At 43.6% G+C, this 23,180-nt stretch overlaps 1 protein-coding gene across 1 annotated transcript in view; it reads right to left on the bottom strand.

Moving 5' to 3' along the window:
• ST8SIA1 (ST8 alpha-N-acetyl-neuraminide alpha-2,8-sialyltransferase 1) overlaps positions 1-23,180 on the bottom strand; it is a 95,020-nt gene that overhangs the window by 16,141 nt on the left and 55,699 nt on the right. Inside the window, exon 4 of the mRNA XM_041398583.1 lies at positions 22,236-22,328. Within this exon, the coding sequence (XP_041254517.1) occupies positions 22,236-22,328 (93 nt within the window). The remainder of the gene's footprint in view (positions 1-22,235; positions 22,329-23,180) is intronic.

Genomic DNA, 23,180 nt, shown 5'->3' with positions numbered 1-23,180 from the left:
GTCTCATCAGCTCAACTGGAGATCAAAAAAAGCTCTAACGAGAGCAAGGGAAAACAGCCAGAAGCAGACATTAAGATGCAAATAGAAATAAACAGCTCAGAGATGTGAAACATGGAAAATGCCAAAGTAGTGTAGAAACAGATGCCCTCAAAGAAAAGAGATTTCTTTCAAGCAAAAGGGTCTGATCCCACGCAGAGCCCCAAAGAAACTCCTGTTGACTTCAGCATACAGGAACACACAGCACAAATCAAACAGGATACGAATTTTCTGCAAGGGAAGCTGTTATTTGATGAAAGAGGACTTACAATCCAGCTGCATCATTATCATAGCAAGAAACTCACTGGGATGAAGTTATCTAAATCTAACAAAGATTAATTCAGTATCACCCTGATACAGAACCCAGATGCACTTTTGAGAGGATATATACCACCTGAGGCACTGCATTTATCCTTGTAAACTCAAGGGATGACAGATGGGGCCATTAGGCACCAGCAGTGCACCCTGAACATGTTATGACAAGTAATCTGCTTACAAGCAGGGAACAGTCCCTTCTCTAATGGCAGGATCTTACACTGGACATGCTGCTTAGGCAACAAAATCATTGATAACAAAGAAATCTGCTTTGTTTCTGCGATTGCAAACACCGACCACATCCCGATCCCTGTGCTGTGCCCCAAGTGCTGAGGCTGCAGCTCTGCTGAAGGGCAGTGATCACTGGATGTGCTCACACACCCAGACTGGGGCTGGGGAGGTGTGTGCACAGAACAATGGATGGGAACTGCTGCCTGGGCAACGCTGCTGATGTCACGTCTGACTCCAGCGCAGTCACTCCAGGACTCCATCAGGGCACAATGGCCCCAGCAGCAGCATTTTGAATGCTCATCTCAGGGGAAGGAGTAAAGGAAAGGAAGAGGGACTTGTTTCAAGCCTTTTGAAGCCTTTTGGCAGCCTCAGCTAAACCCTGTGCAAGAAACGAGCCACAGTCCCTGAAGGATGACCACTCAAAAAACTTGCCTGGCCTTTAAATGCTGAGGCCCATAAATAAATAATGAAAGGACATGTGTGGAGATGCCTGTCATGCAGGAAGAAAATGGAATGATGAAAACAATTTCCCCACAGTTCAGGGAAAACACTGCAGCTGCAATTGTGGATGAAAACAAAGCCTCATCAGCACAGCCTGAAAGTCTGCATGTACAGCACAAGTGCAGGTGGCCAAAGACCAGAGTGTCTGGCCATTTTTTAACTCCCCAAGGCAATGTCTTGCCTAACAGATGGCCCAGCCTTTTGCCTTTTCATAGTTAACACATTTCTCGAGCTGTTTAACTTCAAGAAAATTGCACTGTGCAAAATCATCTTTACCTTGGAGTACTTTGAGAAAGCTCTGAAATGAGGTGGCTGCATGGACTTACATCAGCCAGCAGATGCCAACTATTCACACTGTTCATCATGCCCTCCCTGCAAAGCTGGGGTTGCAACATAAGACAAAAAAAGGGCAGAGACAAAAATGATGCAAAGGCTACACTGATCACCCAGGAACAGCCTGAGGTCAAAGCCATACAGGGATGCTTTGAGAGGAGCAGCATGAAAACAGAGGGAGAAAACTCCCAATAAAACATTTAAAGACAATTATGTGGAAAGAAGTGTATAAAGCTAGCAATGTGCAAACCACAAGGGAGTCACAAACTGAGTTTAGTTTATGAGAGGGTGAGAAAGACTAAGGTGACCTAAAGTGACACAGGTTTACATGGAAATATAAACACATTTCAAAAATCTCTGTTCCCTTCTCCAGGCCATGATTCCTCCCAAAAGGAACAGGGTTTTCATGCTTTGCTAACATCTGTTAGCAAAATCTTTTCTCTCTTTTGTTAATGAGCATTAATCCAGACCCCAGAGGTCACCACTGTCCCTAGCAGCCACCTGCTGGCCCAACACGGCACAGTCAGCTCCATCATCCATCCGCCTGCCTCCTATTTCCAGGATCCCAGGGCCACTCAGCTGAGAGCTTCCTTCAGGGAAAGATCTGCTGGTGCCTGCATTTCTATAAAATTGTTCATGGCAAACGACGACATTCCTTGTTTTCTAGTTTTATCACTACTACCATGCTCAATAGAGGTGTTAGAAATGGTTGGCATGGTATGGCCCCAATACAGGCTCTGCAAGGAAAAGGTTACAGTTCAGGAAGGAAAATAGAGCAAACTGATAAACACTGTTGAGACACCAAATAATATCAAAGAAACATAGCCCATACACTGAAACTACAGCCTCAGAGAATATGAGGCAGCTCAGATGTTTTTATGCTCTTTTATGACCCAGCAAACACAAAAGCCAAGGGAGTGGCTACACTCTAAACTCACTAAAATACAGCAGCTGTAGAGATGTGAAAAACTACATTTTTAGGAGATTTTACAAAGAACTTTTCATACCAGAGCTTGTCCAAAGACATGAACAAGGCAACTGGAACAGCAAACAAAAGGAGCAGCAGAGCCTGCAGGCTCATCGCATTGTTGCTACATCATCTGAAGGGCAGAAACAAAGGAAAAAATCAGTCTGCTCCTTATAGCAATGAGTGGGACTCACTGCCATTTAAATACACACTGTCATCCAACATCCACGCTGTTTTCCACGGAACCACGAGGTTCCTGCTAAGAGCAGAGCTTGGCAAGGAGTGAGGATGTCCTTTGGAGGACCTGAAGTCCCTTTGCCCCATCGGCAGGAGCAGCTACAGCTGCAGGTGCAGAGTACCTGCCTGACCTGCCCCCTCACTGGAGGGAAACCAAGCAAACCAGAACTAGAGAAAGAGGGAGAATCTCCCATCAGGCCTGTCCTGCAGAGCTCTCCTGACCAGTTTTCACAGGATAGTAACACAGGATAGTTTTCATAGGATAGTAACAATTCATTCCCCCTTTGGTCCAGCCACTGTCCACAGCACAAAACCTCACAGTGCCTTCACTGTGACTGACCACAAGGGCTTCCCTCAGCAAAGGCCAGGCAGCCTAGGACATCCTCTGGCATGAGGCTGATGAGAACATCATCTTAGCAGCCAGGCTGATGAGGACATACTGATTTTTTTGGTGGTTTGCTAGAATCTTCAGGTTCTGATGAGTGAACAGCAGTGAACTCACACAGGCTGCTCCCATTTCCCATTTCAAATCTTTTAGATTAATCTGCAGAGTGCTGAAACTCACACCTGCATCCATGTTCAAACAGATGATGGGGCTTGTGGAGGTTGAAAATTCTGGAACATCCATTCCAAAGGAAAGCTCTGGGGAAGAACAAGCAAGCCTAGCCATTACCTCAGATGCCTAATTCTGCAAGGCATGGATTTATAAATGCATACTCTGATTTAATTTCTCACATTTCATTCAGTGATAAATGGAAGTTGAAACCATGACAGCAAGAGCATTTATTTTAGTTATGGGAACACTAGCAAAGTAGTAATTAAACTGAGGCAGCTCAGTACCATGCTTCCTTCCCCACAAACCTCTCCAAAGCACCCTTGTCAATTGACTGACAGCATAAAGTAAACTCTCATAATGTTTCCTGATAAATTATTTTGCAGCAAGTTGTGTTGGTTTTGCAGGGCCTGGTTTTTGGTAGCAAGGGGGCCATGGAGGTGGCTCCTGTGAGAAGCTGCTGGAAGCTTCCACCACATCCAGCAGAGCCAGTCCCTGATGGCTCTGAGGACAGACCTGCTGCCAGCCAAGGCTGGGCCAGTTAGGGATGATGGTAACGCCTCTGTGGTAACAGATTTAAAAGAAAATCAAAGTGGGGCACTGTTTTTTTCTCACTAAAGAAGAGGAGGAGGTGAGAACATGCGAGGGAAGCAACCTGGAGACACCAGGGTCAGTGCAGAGGGAGGAGCAGGAGGTGCTGCAGGGGCCAGAGCCGAGATCTCTCTGCAGCCATGGGGAGAGCAGGGTGAGACAGCTGGGCCCCTGCAGCCCCTGGGGATCCAGGGGGATGCAGAGATCCACCCCCAGCCTGTGGCAGAGGTGCCCACACTGGGGCAGGTGGGTGCCTGGAGGAGGCTGTGATCCTGTGGAGACCTGGTGGAGAGAGGGGGCCCTGCTGCCAGGCTGGAGCAGCCTGTCCTTGGAGGAATCCACCCTGTGGAAGAGTGACCCACAGCCCAGCAGCTTTGGGAGGGCTGTGTGCCCAAGGGGGGACTCGTGTCTCAGCAGCTTTGGGAGGGCTGTGTGCCCAAGGGGGGACTCGTGTCTCAGCAGCTTTGGGAGCACTGCTGCTCGGGAGAGCAGAGCCACGCTGGAGAAGTTCAGGCAGAGCTGTCTCCATGGGAAGGGACCCACAGCCCCACAGGGGAAAGACTCCTCTTCCTCTCCCTGAGCAAAGAAAGAAGAACTTGGGTGATGAACTGACCAAATCCCCTGGCCCTGACTCTCGTGCTGCCTGTGGGAAGGAGGGAGGAGTTGGGGGAAGAAAAGGTGTTTTTAGGGGCTTATTTTACTTCTCATTATCCTCCTCTGACTTGGTTAGCAATAAAGTCACTTTGTATGTCTAAGTTGAGCCTGTTCTTCCCTTGGAGTGTTTCCTCCTGGTCCTTAACTCTGAAGCCTTCACTGAATTTCTCTGCCCAGCTGTGCCAGGGCAGGGTGAGTGAGCCTGGTGCCTGGCCTCGGCCAGTGCCAAACCACAACACAAGCACCCACCCTGCATTTCTCCCTCCCTCCTTATCTCCTACTGCCTTTTCTCACTTCCCAAGTCACATGAACTCTCAAATGTCACAAGACCACTTTCCAAGACTTCCATTTTTCTTTTTTAACACCTGCCACAGCAGACTAATGCACAGGTGGCTTTTACCAAAAAATGATGCACAGCAACATGCACAGTGTTTGCAACAAGTGATTTCGCTGCCAGGCTGGAAACAAGACCTCAGTGAATGACAAGGAGCTGCCTCATTCCCTGTGGAGCCAAGGGTATTCCTACCTTTGCTTCCCAGGAAGCCATGCCTGGCAGGAACTAAAACCTGCTCTTGGAACAGTCCAAACTCTGTGAGGAAACGAGCTTTGAGCAACTTTGGGATTTCAAACCATAGCTTTCACTCTCAGATCTCTTCAGCACTCATTTACTGACCTTCTTTCATTTAATTTTCACTGACACCAAGGAGAAGTGAGTGCAGAACAGCAGTAAAGGCCAAGCAGTTCTAATGCTTTTCACCCTCATAGTTGAAATGTCACATAAAATATTTCTTTCCTGGAAGTAGATCTACACCAGAAGCAAGACAGACACACCATCCCTTTATTTGTGACTCTGCTAAATGTACCAGACTTCTTACTGTGGCTTAGGGCTGGGGGAAGAAAGGGCTCCTTGCAGCAGAGAGGGAGATAAACAAGGACCCTGAGCCCTGCTTAGTCTGGAGCACACAGAACCAGGTGTTTGTCCCAGCTTATCAGGGCAATAAAAAATCCTACTCTTTTTTTTTTTTTTTTTTTTTTTTTTTTGTGAATGAGAGAACATTTGTGGTTATCTGGAGAGAAAACTCTTGATATTGAAAACAGCTTTTTCCAGTTCATTTTTAGCTGGCACGGCTGTTGTGTAACTCAGGGATTAACTTCCCCTTTTGCTGATTTAAAAAAAGCTTTACAGTAAGCTCTCCCTCTCATTCCATGCCAGGGAACTCAGAACCATCATCTAAGCTTTTGCAGTGCTGAGGCAAACAGGCTGGTGCCACTTGGCTGAGAAAGTTCTGTGGAGCATTCCAAACTGTGATGCTCCCTCCAGGTATCAGAGCCTGGCCCAATCCAGCTGTCCTTTGATCTCCCCCTGAACAACTCCGAGTGCCCTGCACCTGTGGGGTTTTCTCCTCAAATCACCCCTGACTTCTCACTTTTAAATGCACTTCAGGGGTGATTCCTTTCAAACCCCAGGGGTTATGACGTGACAGGAACACATCCCAGGGCTGATGTGTGACTGCCAGGACAAGCCCAAAGATGTCCCCTTAAAAGAGGTTACAGTGCACAGTGGAAAGCTAAACAGAAACAGCTGGAGGGATTTTCAGAACTGCTAGAGGCTCTGACTCACATTCATTCTAAGATGATTCAAAATGTAATGACCTGCTCTTGCCAGGGGTTCATTCTCACCTCATGCTAGGGGTTACAAACTCCAAGGGAAACCTGGAAAATGAAACTTGTCAAGGCTGGTTCAACCCAAAGCTCTGCAACTTTGTCAAAGTCACACTTGGAGATGAATTGAGCTATAGAACATGCACCAAACTCCACAAATTCCATCTCAGACCAGTAGCAAGCAGCTAGCAATGAGGCACTTCAATCCCTGTACAGCACTGGGTAAATCAATACACATGTAAGGCATAAGGCCCTAGTGTCTCTATGGAAAGGAGCCAGAAATTCAAAGGCTGCCTGAAGAATGACTATTCTGAGAGATTTCATCAACTAGTGTAAAAATACTTTTTCTGAGAAAATTATTAGTCACCCCTAAATTAGTTGGTTATCTCTTAATCAGAATTTTTTTAAACATCAAAAGTTAAAGATGTAAAACTTAACTCATTAGCTCAATTTTAAGTCATTAGAACAGTATATAAAGAGGAAAAAGTATTTTCTCATTTCAGAGCAGAACTGAGTACCCAGCTGGTGGAGATTAGGATCTCCTAATGTCCTACAGGAGGACAGAAATTCCTGTTTCACTTCTGCTAGATCAGGGTGAAAGGGGAGGTAGGCACTGCTGCCACACGAGCTGTCTGTCTGTCCAGCTCAGCCACCAGCTCCCGGGCTTCACACAATTGCTCTGTCTGAGCCTACAAGTGCCAGGTGCTACTTTCAGTTCCCAGGGCTCAGCTGGAAGATTTGTATTTCTCCCCTCACGTTTTGACCAGGTTAAACTGCTCTCACTATCAGTGAAGCTGTGAAACTGCACCATGCTGGACATTTCATCCAAGGAAAGGTGAAGGAGCTTTTCCTCATGCTCAGACTGCTCCCAGTGTCCCCTGGCAAGGGCAAAATGAAGCAGCAGGAAATTAAAAACGGGATAGCAGAGTTCCTTTTTTCTAACAGACTGTGCAGCCACACACGTTGCTGACTGGCTGATTCCTCAAGAAAGGAATGTTGGTGTTTTGGTGGCCAAAAGCACATCGTTGGTTTATGGGGAGTCATGATAACGTCAGGTTACAACACACGAGGCAGCCTTCCCTGCTATCCACCATAAAAATGTCCCATCACACTCTCTATAGGGGATCACATGAATTTAAAGGCATAGGCATTAGAAAATGTACAGCAGGTGAGAGGCTTTTGGAAACACTAAGGTTTCTATCAATGTTAATCATTGCCAGAAGGGCTGTCTTGGTAATTCTGTAGTTCATCATTGAATAAAAACAAGAAATTACAATTTCAGGTAATAACCAGTAGATTCTGGTTCCTAATAAGTTCAGTTTTCCTACAAAACAAACCCAAATCCTGCTTTAAATTACATAATTGCAAATCCAGAGTAACTGATTTGGGAGATAGAACACTGCAATGAGAATAAAAGGCTACTAAGAGTTTGATTCAGAGTTTTTCTGCTTGCTGACCTTAACTGATGGGAACTAGGCAACATTTTCCATGGGCTCTTCCATTCCAAATCTTGAGATGCATGTATAGTCAGCAAAGGTGGTCCCTGAAGTGCAGTACAGAAGCTGCAGACATTGTTCACCAGGTGAAGCAGCTTCTCCTGTCTTTGAGAGACTGGAGAGGATTGGTTTCAGAGGAGGGCTAAGACAGTTCAAACTACTCCTTTTAAATATATTTGGCCAAAACCATAAATAATGCTGGAGTGTGGGATTTTTGTAATGAAAATTATCCCAGTGACACTTATTTTTCTGAAAAAATACTCACATTATTGACCTGCATTTTTAAGAAGTACAGGCTTGTTTATGTAATAGATTTCTGTAATAATTTGTATTTGGTAATATTTGACTGTGGACAGCTGGAAAGCAGACACAAGTGCAGATAATTTAAATGGTAAAGGAAATGGGGAATCTGTCTCTAATTAAGGGCTCTGGTATGAATGGGGTTATGAATTGCTAAATTGAATAACCAGCCTTAGTTCAGTGCTACCTCCATCACAAATGAAGGGTGCAGTAAGAAGTACAAATACCTGCCAGGTGAGGTAAATCTGGTCCTCCCAAAGTGCTGCACTCGCCTCAGCTTTGAGGAAGAGCAAAGGCAGCTCCCAACACTACCAGCATTCCAAAGAAAGCCTGCTGTCTGTAGTGCTGTCTGTAGGGCACTCTGCCCCACTCAGGCACAAGGGACACCGTAGAGTTCTAGAATGACATGGCTGCAGTGCAGCAGCTGAGGATGTTATCCATCATCTGTAACTCCAGCTGTGCCAGCATGGCTAACCCAGCCAGACCTTTCAGCCAAGGCTTACATGGCATGAAGCATGCTGCTTAATATCGTTTATCAAGAAGAGACTCATAGATAATTTCTGCATCAACTCATGGACTCAGAGCTAAGTGAATGTGGCAGAGCAAATAAATCAAGATCAGAGTTATTAGGAGGGCTACTAAGTGATCCAAAGCCCACTGAGTGATCTATGTGCACATCAAAAAGTAATTGGAATAATTTGATTGTTGAAATGACCCATGTTGTGCAATTTGAAAGCAGTTTGTTATGAGCACTGAACACTCCGTATTCAAGCTGTTCTCATTCCAAGTCCACAGTTGCTGCAAGATGGGAGATATTTGATGAATCCCTACCTTTACAGTTTACTCCTAAAATCCTTTATTCAGCCACCCTTTCCCCCTCCCCTCCTCCTTTACCCTAAAATTCAGGGCAAATTCACAGCAAATATTTTTAAAAGAAATCTAATTTCTTGTGAGCAAGTGTACAAAGGGAGGGAAAATCTAGGTTGGAACCAGCTTTTCTCACCAAGTGGAAGGATATGCACAGAAAACTAGTGACACCATACACCTGGCTCTGTCAGTGAGCCACCCTTCTGAAAGCTGTCCTCTTTCTTGAGGCTGCTGCTGCCAGAGCAGCTTGCATTGCTGGTCACAGCCTAAGCATGCAGCCCCTGTGTCACTGCATGGCTCGCAGCTCCTGGCAGACTGCACTAGAGGATAAGGCAAGGTACCCCGTGAGCCATTCCCAGACATCCCTGCCAAGGGCTGCACAGGGTGTCCAAGGTCTGTCTGAGCACAGAGGGAGCAGGTGCCTTCCCCTAAGGGCACACATCAGCCCCACACATCATCCTGGCCAGCTATCCTGCAGCACTGGCAGAGTTTGGCCGCCCCCCACACAGACCTGGTGCTGCACCTTCAGCGAGGAAAGGGGAAAGCAATGCAAGAAAGAGGAGAAGCACATCTGGGGTTTACATCTTTCTTATCTGCCAACAGCCCCATCCCCTGCCCCTTCCTGCACCTTGTCTGTGCCTGCCAGTGCATCCCACTCCTCCCTGGTTTCAGCAGCAGCAATTTTCACTCCCTTGGGCTGGGAAGGACTCACTTGGCTACTCAGACTTTGCTGATGGACCAGCTATCCACCATCTCCTCCACTGAAAGTTTCCAAAGGCTGGATTCAGCCCCCATGCACACCCTCAGTCAGACAATGTTACTTTACACTGAAAGCCAGAATAAATGGTTGAATAAAGCACAAACCAGAAAATGGGAGATAGATTACCTAATATTCCAGCCCAACTTAGGAACTCACCCTGTTCACAAAAGCAAAACCAGTCTCACTTCAGTTCTAAGCAGAAGATGTCATTTGAGTTCTAATCAAGGTCATCAGGAACTCCACACCCACTCTAAGAACCAACCCCTTCTTTGCCAGTATCATTACAGCCAATTTCTCAAACAAATGATCTAAAGCAAATGATCTTTACTGACATCCGAAAGCTAGCACACAACATAAACCTTGCTTCCCAGTTTCTGCTCTTGACCACTGGAATGCTGCTGCCACTGCATCCTGCAGGGAATGAGAAGCCTTTATGAATACTGCAAGGTAAATAAAACTTACATGGCAAACTCTGGTTCAGGGCTTCAGCTCTCCTACCTCTGTTATCTAAACATTACCAGCAGAGCCACCTGAAGACAACAAAACACAATTTGGAAGCTGTCTAACATGAATTTCCTTTGTGTGAAGAAGGAATTAGTCCTTTAAAAGGTAGTTCACTCTACAGGACAAAAATCTTCCTTTGCAACTGCTAAGCACACACAGGGAAAAAAACCCCATTGATACCTCACACCCACTTTATTCCAAGTAAATAATTTTAAATAATTAATCACTATTAATTTACTTTTTTGGTTTTTTTCCCTCGGGATCCCAGGACTGTTGCTGATGGTGGTTATTTAAGGCTTCACAACACAGAGACCTATTTTCATGCAAGAGAGCAAAGGACAAAATGAGAGGAAGGGCAAACAGTACTGTGGAACTTAGCTGACCCAGCAACATCCAGGAACACTGACAAACAAAAGGAGGATGTTGAAGGTCCTCCTCTGCTGTGGCTCCTCAATGATTGACAAAGAGACACATCCCTGATGGGATGTGAGCCATCATTGGATCCTAGGAAAGTAGGATGCTCAGGGTCCTGCCACCCCATGCCAGAGGAAAATGTCTTGGACAGTAAGTTTGTCACTTTATGTGCACTTCTGCACCTGAGGAAGAAGCATCAGAGATGAGAGCCAAACTCTGCAATACCCTGCCAGGGTGTGAACAGCAATTAGCAACTCTGTGGACAGAAACAGATTTTTCTGGCAGGCCTCATTAATCTCTTTATGCAGATTTAATACTCATGAAAGAAACTGTGTGAGCGGCCAGGAACATGAAGTCTTCTTCACACAAGGTAACTCAGCAAACATCTCTGATCAAAGACTGGGCAAAAACCCAGATATACACTGCTCTGGGCTTCCCTGGTCACTGCTGGACTGTGACAGCTCCCTTGTGTTTCTGTTATCCTGTCTGAAAATGAGGGACAGGAGTATTTCATCCACCTTCCTAAATGTGTCTCTGCCCCAGTCTGTAAAGCCCTTGACTTACAACTTACAAAAAATGCACATTCTAAAGTGGGAGATCAAATCTTTAAAATCACATCCCACCAACAAACCCTTTGGTCCCTGCTCTCCATTACAGAACCAGCACCAGGGCCCTTCCCAAAGGCCATCTCAAACCTTGTCACACATGCCTTCATCCCAAAAGCTCTGCAGCTTTTCTGAAGGTTCCTTGCTGCCTGACACAGAAGGGTGAGATTCAGTCGTCATTCCCTGAGAGTCCTGCCAGAGAGAGCTGGGAAGGAGCTGCATTTCTGTTTTCCTCAGCAGTAGCCAGGCCCTTTGTGCCAGTGTGAGCTCCAGGATTCAGAGCTGTTCTGCCTCAAGCACCCGCTGGTCCATGCCTGCATCCCACAGGGGATGACCTGAGAACAGAACACAGCTGGGACTCCCGGGATACCCATCTGCTAAAGCTCCAGCTGGGCCAGCCCAGAGTAAACTGGGCTTGCCTGATCCTTGTAGGGTTGCTGGGAAGAGGCTGAGCAGAGGATGAGCTGCCCCTCTCCTGGAATGAGCCCTTCAGAGACCAACGAGCTCTGCTGGCTGACACAGCTGTGCTTTAATCCACGAAAGCACTCGGACCTCTACACGCAGCAAATTCACACTCTGGCCAGCACAGAAGCTCCATCTTTCACTCAGACTTACAAGGTTTTCCCCTGGCTATTCATCCTTCCTATCTGCCACAAATAATGGGAGCACTGATGCCAGGTCTCCACTGTATTGAACTGGCAACCTCTGATAAGTATCTGAGTAACTTTGTGTCTTATGTTACAAAGCCCAGGTCTCACAAAATTGATCACTGCAACTGCTATAAAAGAATGGTGTGTTTGGTTGCAGGCCTTTCTAAAAATTTGTTTTACAAGTCAATTACTTTCTTAAACACTGAAGCTTAACTCTTATTGTTTTCTTCCCATTGCTACTGCTCAACAAGCCCACTGTCAGGATACATATCTGGCTACTTCTTGGATTGCCCTCTTGCCCAAACACTAGTCTGGCATAACCATAATAGAAAGTAGGACAGATTGGTCAGAAATAACTGAAAAGCAGCTCTCTACCATATCAAGAGCAAGTTTATTTAGCCTAATGAATCTAAGAATCACACCCTTTTATCTCACAGAATGTAAGCAGATCTTTCTGTTACTGAGCTGACCTTTATAGAAAGAAAAGATAACTGAGTCACGTTTTATCATTTTATCCAATTACTCTATTTTTTTCCCTTATTCTTTTTGAAAGTCTTTACTGTTGTCATTGGGTGTGAATAGAAAAGTGCTATGGGTATGTCTACAGACCAGATGTCAAGTTTTTTCTAAAAACTGCTGGAGCACTACACAGGCTGCCAGGACTGGGTGGCCTTGCCTGAGCACAGGCTCATCTCCAGGTGTCCCTCACAATTTATGCCATTCCATGATTACGTGAATCCTCCTCAAGCTTAGCTTTACAAAAAGTTTTCAACCCAAACCTGCTGAGGTGTCAGCTGCTTTCGTGGTGTATCTGCAGCGCTGCCAAGACTTGGGCAAGTCATCTCAGCAATGCAAGTCTCCAGAGAGTAAGCTGAATTTTACAAATTAAGTGCTTAGATGTGGGGATTTAAAGTCTACCTACAGTGTTTAGCCAGTCTCTACCTGGAATGGGGCTGGAAAAGGTAGCATTAGATGAGTCCCTCTTAGCTGGACAGTAAATACAACCACCTGGTGTAAGCCTACATTACTGATTTACAGAACTTTACTGGCTAGTACAGGAGAGCAGAGACTGAAGCTGATCAGAGATCAGAATGAGGAAGGAAATCCTGACTGAAGTTTTAATGAGCTACAATCTTTTAAACCACAGGATGAACTTTTGCCATGGAAACAGTGACAGGCTCAGCTCTCTGTTCTAACACTGTGCCTCATATTGGCGTTACTCAGTGCCAACCTGCTGCATGAAACAGGCAGGGCACTGAAAAATTCAGCTCAGAGGATTCTGAGTACAAATTCAGCACTGCTACTAATTAGAAATGCTGCTCTGGGCATAAACCCAGGCAGAAACACTCTCTTGTTTGTAGGGAAGGCCTGCCAGTAGTAGCAGAAGTAATAATTACCACACGAGAATCAACACCCTCCCACAACACGATAGAATAAATTAATTAGAAATGTAATAATACAGGTATTTTTAGAGAATCAGAGAATGGTTTGGGCTGGAAGGGACTTGAAGGTCATCTGTTTGGGACACCTTCCACTAGACCAGGCTGACATTTTGCACATTGTTTTCTATCCTTGTAGAAAAAAGGTAGGACAGTCACAGTGGAACAGTCTAGTCTGAAAAACGCATTCCATTTTCCTTCTAAATACAAAGTATCCATACCCCCTTAGGTATGGAGGCTGGCACAAATGAAGTAAAAAAAAAAATATTTCCTGGACAAAAATCTCAAAGTAGCTAAAATTTCTCATTTTAAGACACTTGAGAAATCTCTTGTGTATTGTTTTAAAACTCATGTGACATAGACCCTTAATTTTAGTGTACAATTTGACTTAAAGAGTCAGAACCTTAAGGGTCTGATTTTAGCACCCATCCTGCCTCAGTGAGAAGTGCACAAGTGATCCACATGCACAGACAGCTGCCAAAATCAGCAATGCCAAATCTTACAACTCTGTGTCCACACACCCAAGGGAGAGTGTTAAAATTACACTATTGGATCTTTTCAGTCCCACTTTACAGCTCCATCTTTTATTAGCTGTTAATAACACACTTCAACATTACAAGCTGTCTACACACTCTGATCTGGCTTTGTATTCTAATTTTTCAAATTTAAACTCATGGAAACCTGAGCTTATTTTATGATTATTCCCCAGATATTCAGGCTTTAATTAACATAAGTAAACACACCGAAAGCTTTCAGTCTCACAGGGATGACAAAACTGACAGGAGTTAAAGCTCAAATCAACACAGCATCCCTTGAAATGTCTGTGTGGAATTCATGAGAAGTCTCTGTGGTTATTCTTAGTCAGAAAACAGAGCCAGAAATTGAAATAAAAGTCTTCCTTGTTTACAAATAATCCCAACAGCCTCCCACATCCCACCCTAAAATGCAGACACATCTCTGCTGTGTGTTTTCTCCATACATTTGGGAGAACTGAAACACCCCCGGAGCACCACAGACAGCAGGAGCTGCTTCACTCAGCTGCCTCCCCTACCACCACCACCCACCTTCTGAGCCCTCCTGCCCTCTGGCAGAGGAATTCCTGCTTTAGGCCCTCTGGAGGAAGATACAGGTGAGCTGACGCCCCTTTAGGGCACACACTGCACGTTTATTTGAATCTCTCTACACCACAAAATCCCACCTGCGCCCCAGGGAATCCAATAGAGGAACACCCTGCAATCACAGCTCACTGTCTTGGCTGCTCAGAGACCACCTTCAGAAATTCAAATAACTCGGAAGAGAAAATAAAAGATTTTGGGTAAAAAAACCTCCAAAACTTGTCTGTCTTTTTCTCCCTGTTGTGCCATTTTGAAATGTTGGCTCCCATAAATATTCTACCCAGTTTGCATTTACACAGCTACCTAATTGTTCATTCTGTCAGCCTGCATACAAGTGAAACAGACATCTAGACAATAAAACCAGAACAATTCCTCCAGAGACCTCTTAATGAGCAGTAATGAGCCTGTGGGCAGAGCTGCTCAACACTTTCTTCTCCCACTTGCCTGCCTCTAAGCTTAAAAGCACATTCTAGAATGGTCAGAATGAAGCTGTTTACAAGGATTCTTATGGAACAAAAATCAATCAGGATCACAACTCACAACTTGGAGACAGACTTGGAAATTTGGCTTTCATATCTTGCAGACCTTGGCTTTGAAAATAGGTTTTAATCCCTGACAATACTTCCCCCTCAAGGATGGTGCCATTTAACTTCTTTGTCACCTCCTAGGAAGGGCCTTTGAGCATGGAGATATTTCTTCCATGTTTAACCATTTCCACTCTCTTTTTGTGGACTAAACTAAGCCAGAATAACTGATCTCTTCTGCCCTGGCAATCATAGAATCATTAAGGTTTGGAAAGACCTCTCAGATAATCAAATCCAGCCATCAACCACCACCATTTTCACCATTAAACCACGTCCTCAAGTGCCATAGCCACATTTTTTAACACTTTCAGGGATGGCAACTCCTCATGGCTATCTGTTCCAATGTTTTAAAACCCTTTAAATGAAAAAAAAAAAAATCTTTCCTAGTATCTAAGCTAAGCCTCTCCTAAGGCACTACTTTGCTTTTTTTGTCATCTCCTAAGAACACGTGGGAAAAAGTCCCAAAAATTCTTCCTTAGTGGTTCTGATATTGCTCTGGCTATTTATAAATAAACTCCTGAAAAAATATTTCTCAAGATCCAGCTACCTTTTGGTTTACTGAAAAATCCCTGATGTTTGTGAAGCACTACAGTGATTTACACTGCAGAGTCCATTCCCCTAAAGGACTCCACACCAGTGTTTCTCTCTCCATTCATCCTTTCCTTCAGCATCTATTCCTAGTGCTACTTAAAATTAATTCAGCCTTCTCAGGTGCTTATCTCATTCTCAGCCAGCCCCAGCTGTTTAATGAGAAAACAGACCCTAATTAATCCCTCTGACTCTGACATCTATGCTTTAACTTAAAGCTTTTGGCCTGCTCTCCATAAGGATAACTTCTACACTCCTATGCCCATCTCCTGCATTTGCAGGGTTTTTTTGGAGTTTATGGGACCACATGGCTGCAGATGCTGCAAACTGTGGAAATTATTTAGAGACAGGAACAAAAGAAAAAGTGGGAATGTCACAACCCAGCAGGTTACAGAGAAGTAGCCATCTGTGTTCTCATTATCTGCAGTTATTAAGATTGCGGGATGCCTTGTGTCTCCATTTAAAAGAAATATATATACATACACACATTTGCTTTCCAATCAGTATTTGAAAATATCCAAGAGATGCAATACTGCTAAAAAAATATAGGTTAATATTAAAGACTGTAAAGAGAGACTCATTACCTAAACATGGATTAAGCACTTAATCTTTGTAGAAGTTACTCTGAAGAAACCTGGGCTGTCCATGCAAGACACTAAAGTATTCCTATTACTTTGAAGATACTAGTCACACACTCAAATAAGGCACTTGATTAGCTATGACACCTATTGGTAGTAGGATTTAGAAGCTCTCATATCAAGTCCTACTGCAGGAATAGAAGGACGAAAAAACCTCACGTTAATTAAAAGCATGATTTGCTCAGGGACATAGATAGCTTTCCCATTTCACAGACCTAATAATGGAAAATCAGACAGCTGGCTGTCTCTGTTTGGTAGTGCTGGCAGACTCTTGGATACAGTGGTCTCAGGAAGACACCAGGAGGTGGGAGAGGGGGGAGGAATGAAAAGGAACAGTCCTCCTGCCATAGCTTGCCAAGAAAATGAAAATGTGTGAGACAATGTGTTAATGAATATCCCCACAGATGAGCAAGCACTGGTGATTCTGGTAGGGCAAAGATTTTGCAATGAAAATGTCATTCACAATGGAGATAACAATCATTATAATCAAAATCCCAGACAAGAAACTTACAAATGCATGTGTAAAGTAATGCATCCTATTCCTCTCCAATCCTGCAATAAATACACAGTAGAATTGAAATGTGAGGCTATTTCAATCACAAATCCAAATGGATTCTTTTAATCCTCATATCTTCTACCTCTACTTTATGACAACTACTAATAAAACATTTATTTTCAAGAAAAAGCATGAAACCATTTCATCAGCTCTCATTTATAATTTCCCATTTCATCTCCACATCAATTTGCCCTTTAAATTACTGTAAGATGGAGTCTTCTGTAGGATCTCTGGAAAGTTGTTCCTAACATCCAGCACTTGCTTTTGCTGGTGAGGTACTCTCCCTGTTCTCCTCAGTCTTTCCTTAAGATTAAGTAACTTTCCCTCCAAATTCCCATTTCCCTAACCCAAAATTTCAGCCCATTGCAACAGCCCCTGACCTTCCTCTTTGGAGCCAAAGGAGCATTCTGAGACAGCTCTAAACTCACCGGTCCTTTTCCTGGGGCTGAGGGTTCCTGGATCTCTTCCTGCATCTCCTGGTTAAGAGAGGAAAAGCCCCTGATTTAAATGGGGCAAAGCATGGCTGAAATAGCAGCAAACCATTCCCATCACAGGACTTTTTTCCAACTCCAGGTATTTCTACTCATCAGCTAAGAAAATGCAAAAGCAAACCAGAAATTCTGGAATGTTTCTTTCCTGGCTCTGCCTTTGGCCTGGTGGTAGCACTGGGCCAGTCCCCTCCAGCCCCAGAGTTTTGCTTCCTTTTCTGTTCAAACAAGGACAAAAACAGATGCTCCACACAAAGAGAAAGTAAGGTAAAATTTATAAATGTAAAGGTTTTTAAAGAAACTTTCTATTAGATGAGGGGGAAAAAAATTGATTACCAACAAATGGGGCTTCAAGCAACCTCCAAACACAGAAGAGTTTATCACAGTCTTGCCTCTTAAGAAGTACTTCCCAGAAATATAATCACCTTGCTGTTGGCATAGATGTTCAGAGACTTTTGTAGAAGAACATGAAATGTGAATTAAAATAGTTATTCGTATCACTTTGGACTTCTTATCAATGAAGTAATCTGAGATATATTTAGATACCAGGAATGAATAAAGAACCTCAATATGAAGTGTTTAAAAATCTGATGACTAATTGACTTTACAGGGAAAGCTCTTCCCATCACTTGACTTGTATAGACAGGACAAGATAAGCACAACGGGTTTTCCTTCAAGAACATATTTTATGGGTGGTTTCTATCTTTCTTTTTCTGATCTTTTGCAACTACCAAAAAAGATTTAACTACCTAGGAACAGAATATGTTGTTTTTACATGGAGACACACTGAAGAGGAATTATCATGAAACATTTTCATGAGTGTAAGCAACAGGCATAAAACTGTACATTCGTTTGATCAAAGATGAAGGAAGCTTTTATCAAATAAAATTATTGCTTCAATTCCAGCTTTTTATTCCTAATAGTCTGCATCAGTTGGATTCAGAGATGTCTTCAGGACTGAATCCAGGAAAGATTATTAGCTGCCTTTAAGATGTAGGGGACACTGGAAAGCAAATTTAAGCCCACTCAAAATCCATGGGAACCTAATAAACAGCAGTGATATTTAACTGGCATTTCCGAGCTGAGAGGCAGAATCATTGCATTTGTTAGTCTTTAGTCTCATTCCTTCATCATGGTTTAGTGCAAGACACTGGATACAGCAAAAACTTGTCAAATATCACAGAGATCAAAATTAATTTACTGAAAGGTGAATTAATTTACTGAAAGGAAAATTTTCCCATTCAGTGATGGAAGTTCACACTTCCACACAGGCCATGGACACACAGCTCATGGATAAAATACTCCCCAAAAAACATCAGCTGGTCTAAAACTCCCTGTATGCTGGGAAACATCTATTTGGAGTATTAGATCCATGTAATTGATGATGTCAGTGTGCCTAGGCTGGACAGATAAGCAGACATGGAACTAGGAAGGAACACTGCTGCAAACTGCATCTGATTGCAGATCTAATTAGAAGCTTAGACAAATTATTATTGCATGACATTTGCAAGAGTTGTTGAAGATAAGAAATTCATAAACTTGACTTCTCCTAAACAGCCCGGATCCAGTGATTTTCGAAACGGGTAATAATCCACATCCACAAACTCTTTGTATTTCCTAGTTAAAAATCTTATGCCTTTGGTCAAAAATCAGCACTGCCTCTTAAGGATTTTTATGTTCACTGACTTGTCCCTCTCCACAGGTGTAAACAAGGGCTCGGAATATAGAAACAACCTCTGTAAGTGACATAACCTTGCTGATTTTTCCCAGAGTCTTAAGAATGGCTGTAGGCACATCACAGGTATTGCACTGCCTCTTTCCTAGGAGGGACTTATAGCAGCTAGGCTTGGAAAGAAAATAAAACCCAGGACAAATACAAAATAATCCTCTGCCTACAAAGCAGATCCCTGCAGATGAAGCCAAGCTGAGTAGGATGGTAGGGGAATGAACTGGAAACATCAAAGATCTGGAATTGCAGTCCCACAACAACACTCAGGGCTAGAGGGTGGGAGAGGTCACCTTGGCTCCAGGAGCACCTTTATGCAACATTTCAGTCTCAACTGCAACCTTGACACAGGCTTTGACAGAAAGGTTATGTTTTGAATGCAAAGTGGAAAAAGGAGTTTCACACAGGAGTGAAGGACTGTGAGTTCCAATGTTAACTGAAGAGAGACAACCGTGAAAAGTTTCAGACAAAAAAAGAAACTGGGACAGTCAACACACATCCTCTTACACTGGAAAATTTCTACCACACTACATGTCTTGTTAGCTCTCCTGTATTACACTAATTCAAGTTAGGGAAGGACATTCAAACCCAAATGAGAACAGAGCAAAATATTTCACAAGTGAAAACTGTACTACCTGTCAGGAGTAGTGGAGCCACAACCAGCATTCAAGAAGGCTTCAGGCACCATCTCTGTATTGTCCTCCAGCCCAGCCTTTTATACCCCCAAGTTAATGCCCTGCACCTGTGTGCCCTCTGTGCCCTCTGGGGTTGGTCAGTGCCCCTGGGCACTCCATGGCTCGTTCCCTGCAATGCTGCTCACCTGTGCTGCACAGCTGGAGCCACTCAGGGATGAGGCCACAGCCCCACCACAAGCACCACTAACCCTGGGCCTACACCACCTGTAGAGTCTCATTTCCTGCTGAAAACAGAAAAGGACCTTGATCTCTAAGTTCTGCAAAAAGCAATGTTTAGAAGTTATCTTTAAAGTCAAGGTATTCCTAGATTAAAATTGTGACTCTTCCATCCTAAGGTGCTAAGAGGGAAATGCAATATTTCTGCAATAACTGCTGCCAACAATTTTATTTTTTATAGGCACTAATTCTGGTTTTAGAGCCACACAGATTGCTTTCACATCCCTGGTATGAAAACTTTGCCCTACTCAACATGCATCACCATAAATTATCTGGTAAGGGTAAATCTCTTAGAAACCATTAATGGTGTTGCAGGAGCAATTCACTAAACCTGCCACAAGACACTTGAGAGATAGAGATGTCAAGCCTTATCAATATCAACATACTTCAGGTAAGGACAAGAGGAGAGGAGAAGAATGGCACTGAATAATCCCATTATGTGATGCTAGATAACTCACAGCTTAGAAACAGATACATCAGTCACAAATATGAAAGTATTTGAATTTCATCAAAAGTATAAGTAACCTTAATTCCTAAATAAGCTTCTTTCCATAGAAGTGATGACAGAATTGTCTTTTCCATTTTAACTTTGAAGATATAACCTTTATTTCCCCACTCTAACCTAACACACAGGAGATAAAATAATTACTTTGGGCAGCACACAGGAAACATCAGTCAATTATTTAAAAAAAAATTAAAATGTTTCTTCCTGACCAGGCAGAGGAAGCAAAGCCTCAAAGGAGGCTTCTGCCAATTTTCAGTGCTATGAATTTGTTCCCTGTGTCATTCTCAGTTACTGGCTGTGTATCTCCCCCTAACCAACACACATGCACATACATTCCACAATTCTCTCATCCAGGGTCTTGCATCACAGTAACTGTCCACTCACTTTGAGCTGACATTAATCACCCTGTTGTTTTCTTTCTCTCTTTTTTCCCATTTTCCACCCCCCTCCACTCCCCCTTGAGATATCCACCCCTCACACAAAGTAGCACCTTGCTCTCTCCATCTGCTTCTTCAACCATCTCCTCATTCCATCCCTCCCCTCTTGCTGGAACACTCCATGGTCTCTCCAGTGTGGCACCACAGTCTCCTCCAAGCATCACTAGAACTCCTTCCCTTTTCTGTTCAAAAACAGGAGCTACAGTCAGCTTTCTACTCCAGACCTTGATAGAGGGGAGGGTGCAAAAAACCCTGCCTGAGTTAAATAATCCTCTGTCTTGGAAACTGTAAAACCCTCTGAAAGGTGGTGTTCCACACTGCTCCTCCTCATTTCATCCCAAATGCCATGGCCAAACTTCTTCCCTTGATGGGATGCTCTGGCCATTCCATTCCACTCCTTAAATCAATCAGCCGTCTACATACCATAGCATTTTCAGACTCCCTGTCTCCAGATCCACTGCCCTGGGCTACTCCCTGGTTTTGCCTGGCACCTGGTGCCATCCCCTGCTAGTTCTGCTTGGTTTGCTTTGATCTCATCCCACAAGCATTTCTGTGCCTGCCCCTACTCAAGCACTCTCTGCCTGCAACCAGCTCTTGAGGCTCGTTGTTATTATTACTATTATTCCATTTCCCTCTTGCTTGTCCTCTCTGTTCTACTCTGTCAAAGACTGTCATCTCTGCCACACACTGAACTACAGAACCCTTCAATGCCTCAGAGAGGAAAAATATCACATTTAAATACCATCAAACATCCATTTCCAAGCCAGTGCCTTTCTTTATAAAACACCTGGCTTTCTACCATGCATTTATTTTCCCTGCTTTGCTTCCTTTCACAAGCCTTCACCTGCCAGTACTCACATTATACATTTCTTTATGCCGATATCATTTCCTGCTCATCCCCTTGGTTCATATTTTTTCTCTTGTGTTTTTCAGTGAACATGGCAGGTTACTACCAGATCGTCTTCTGCCTGAGAACAACCTACCTCATTCCAGAGGATAAACAAAGAACATGGCAATTAAAATTCAGGAAAAAAAATCAGAGAGATAGCACTGACATTTTTCCCCACTCTCATCAGCGACTGACATTTGGAAAATTTCAACCAACTCTAACAACACAAATTTGTCTCAGTTCCCTAAGAAAGCCAAGCTTGTATGATCACACCCTGCCAAGCAGTTCTACCCTGACCCCTTTTATACTGTAAGTCAGCATCAAACAAATAACGCGAAGGCAGTGAGACCCAGAGGTTCTGTGAGCTGAAAAAAGGAGCAGCCCAAATCAGCATCTTCATCAACGGTGGGATGCAGCAGCCAGCCTGCCTGGCCAGCAGAGCAGCTTGGGGCACCCACCAACACACCCCTCCCTGAGCTCCCTGCCTGCACTGAAAGCATCAGAGGTTTAGCCTTTAATTATTTCACCTAACACCAAAGCATTGCCTACTGCGCCTTTTCCAGACCCCCTTCCAATATCGGATTATTAGGAACACAACTCTGATGCACCAATTTCTATAACACTGATGAAGCGCTTGTCTCTTTGTCTACCCCCGATCAGAAAAGGAAAAATCTGCTCTCTACCTTTTTTGAATTATACTGGGATTTGCAGTCACCAGTTGGGTTTTGGATCCAACGTCCTTGCTGTATTCACTGGACAGAGGAGGAAGGTTGCACCTGCACACAAAGACAGTCAAGACTTTAGATGGCATTCAGGACTGATAGGCTTCAGAAACTGCAATCATGGATGGGAAGGGGAAAGTCCAGAAGCATAGGGAAATTTAAATTCTCAGACATAAATTATAAAATCTTAACAAGAAAAAGTTCCTTAAAATAAAGTAAAATAAAAGTCAAACAAATATTTGTGAAGGAAGATTTACAGCTGATTTGCCCTAGGGCAGAGGGGTGGCACATCTCTGGCAGATCACAATTTAATGCTCTCTGCTTTGAATAAACACAAGCTCTTAGAGCACGCTTTTAAAAAATCATTTTTGGTTCAAGTTGATTTAAAACCACTATGAAGGACAAGACCTCACCCTAGTTTTTATCATCTCAGCATCTAATTAATGACAATTCTTTCATAAGCCAGTCACAGATGCATTATTTAAACACATCATCAGTAAGTCTGATTCCCACTTTGCAGCGCAGGAAACATTAAGTAATGGCCTGAGAATTCACAGGAAACTGCAGGAAATCTGTTACTTGACCTTCCCAATTATTTTCTTGGATTGGTCAGCAGAGTGCTGAGTGTTCTGCAGGTGAGGAACACACTGAAGCACAAGACTCATACTAAGAAACTTAATTTTTAATTCTCTTACTGTTATATCTGGTTCTGAGAAGTAAGTACATGAAAAACAGAGTTAAAGACATGGCTTAGAACTACTACCCAACACTTCTCTCTTAAAATAAGCATTAGCAGGGAGGGAGTGGGGAAAAACTCTTTTTTTCCTTAGAAACAAGAATTAGAAACTTGAAAATCAGAAGAAGAGCCCATTACAAGCACAATACCTAAACATGGAGAGCATATGC

The sequence above is a fragment of the Onychostruthus taczanowskii genome, unplaced genomic scaffold (assembly GCF_017590055.1).
Source record: "Onychostruthus taczanowskii isolate IOZ18803 unplaced genomic scaffold, ASM1759005v1 scaffold15, whole genome shotgun sequence".
Taxonomy (NCBI): domain Eukaryota; kingdom Metazoa; phylum Chordata; class Aves; order Passeriformes; family Passeridae; genus Onychostruthus; species Onychostruthus taczanowskii.
The sequence above is the reverse complement of the archived record's forward strand: the minus strand, read 5'-3'. Positions and strand labels throughout refer to the sequence as shown.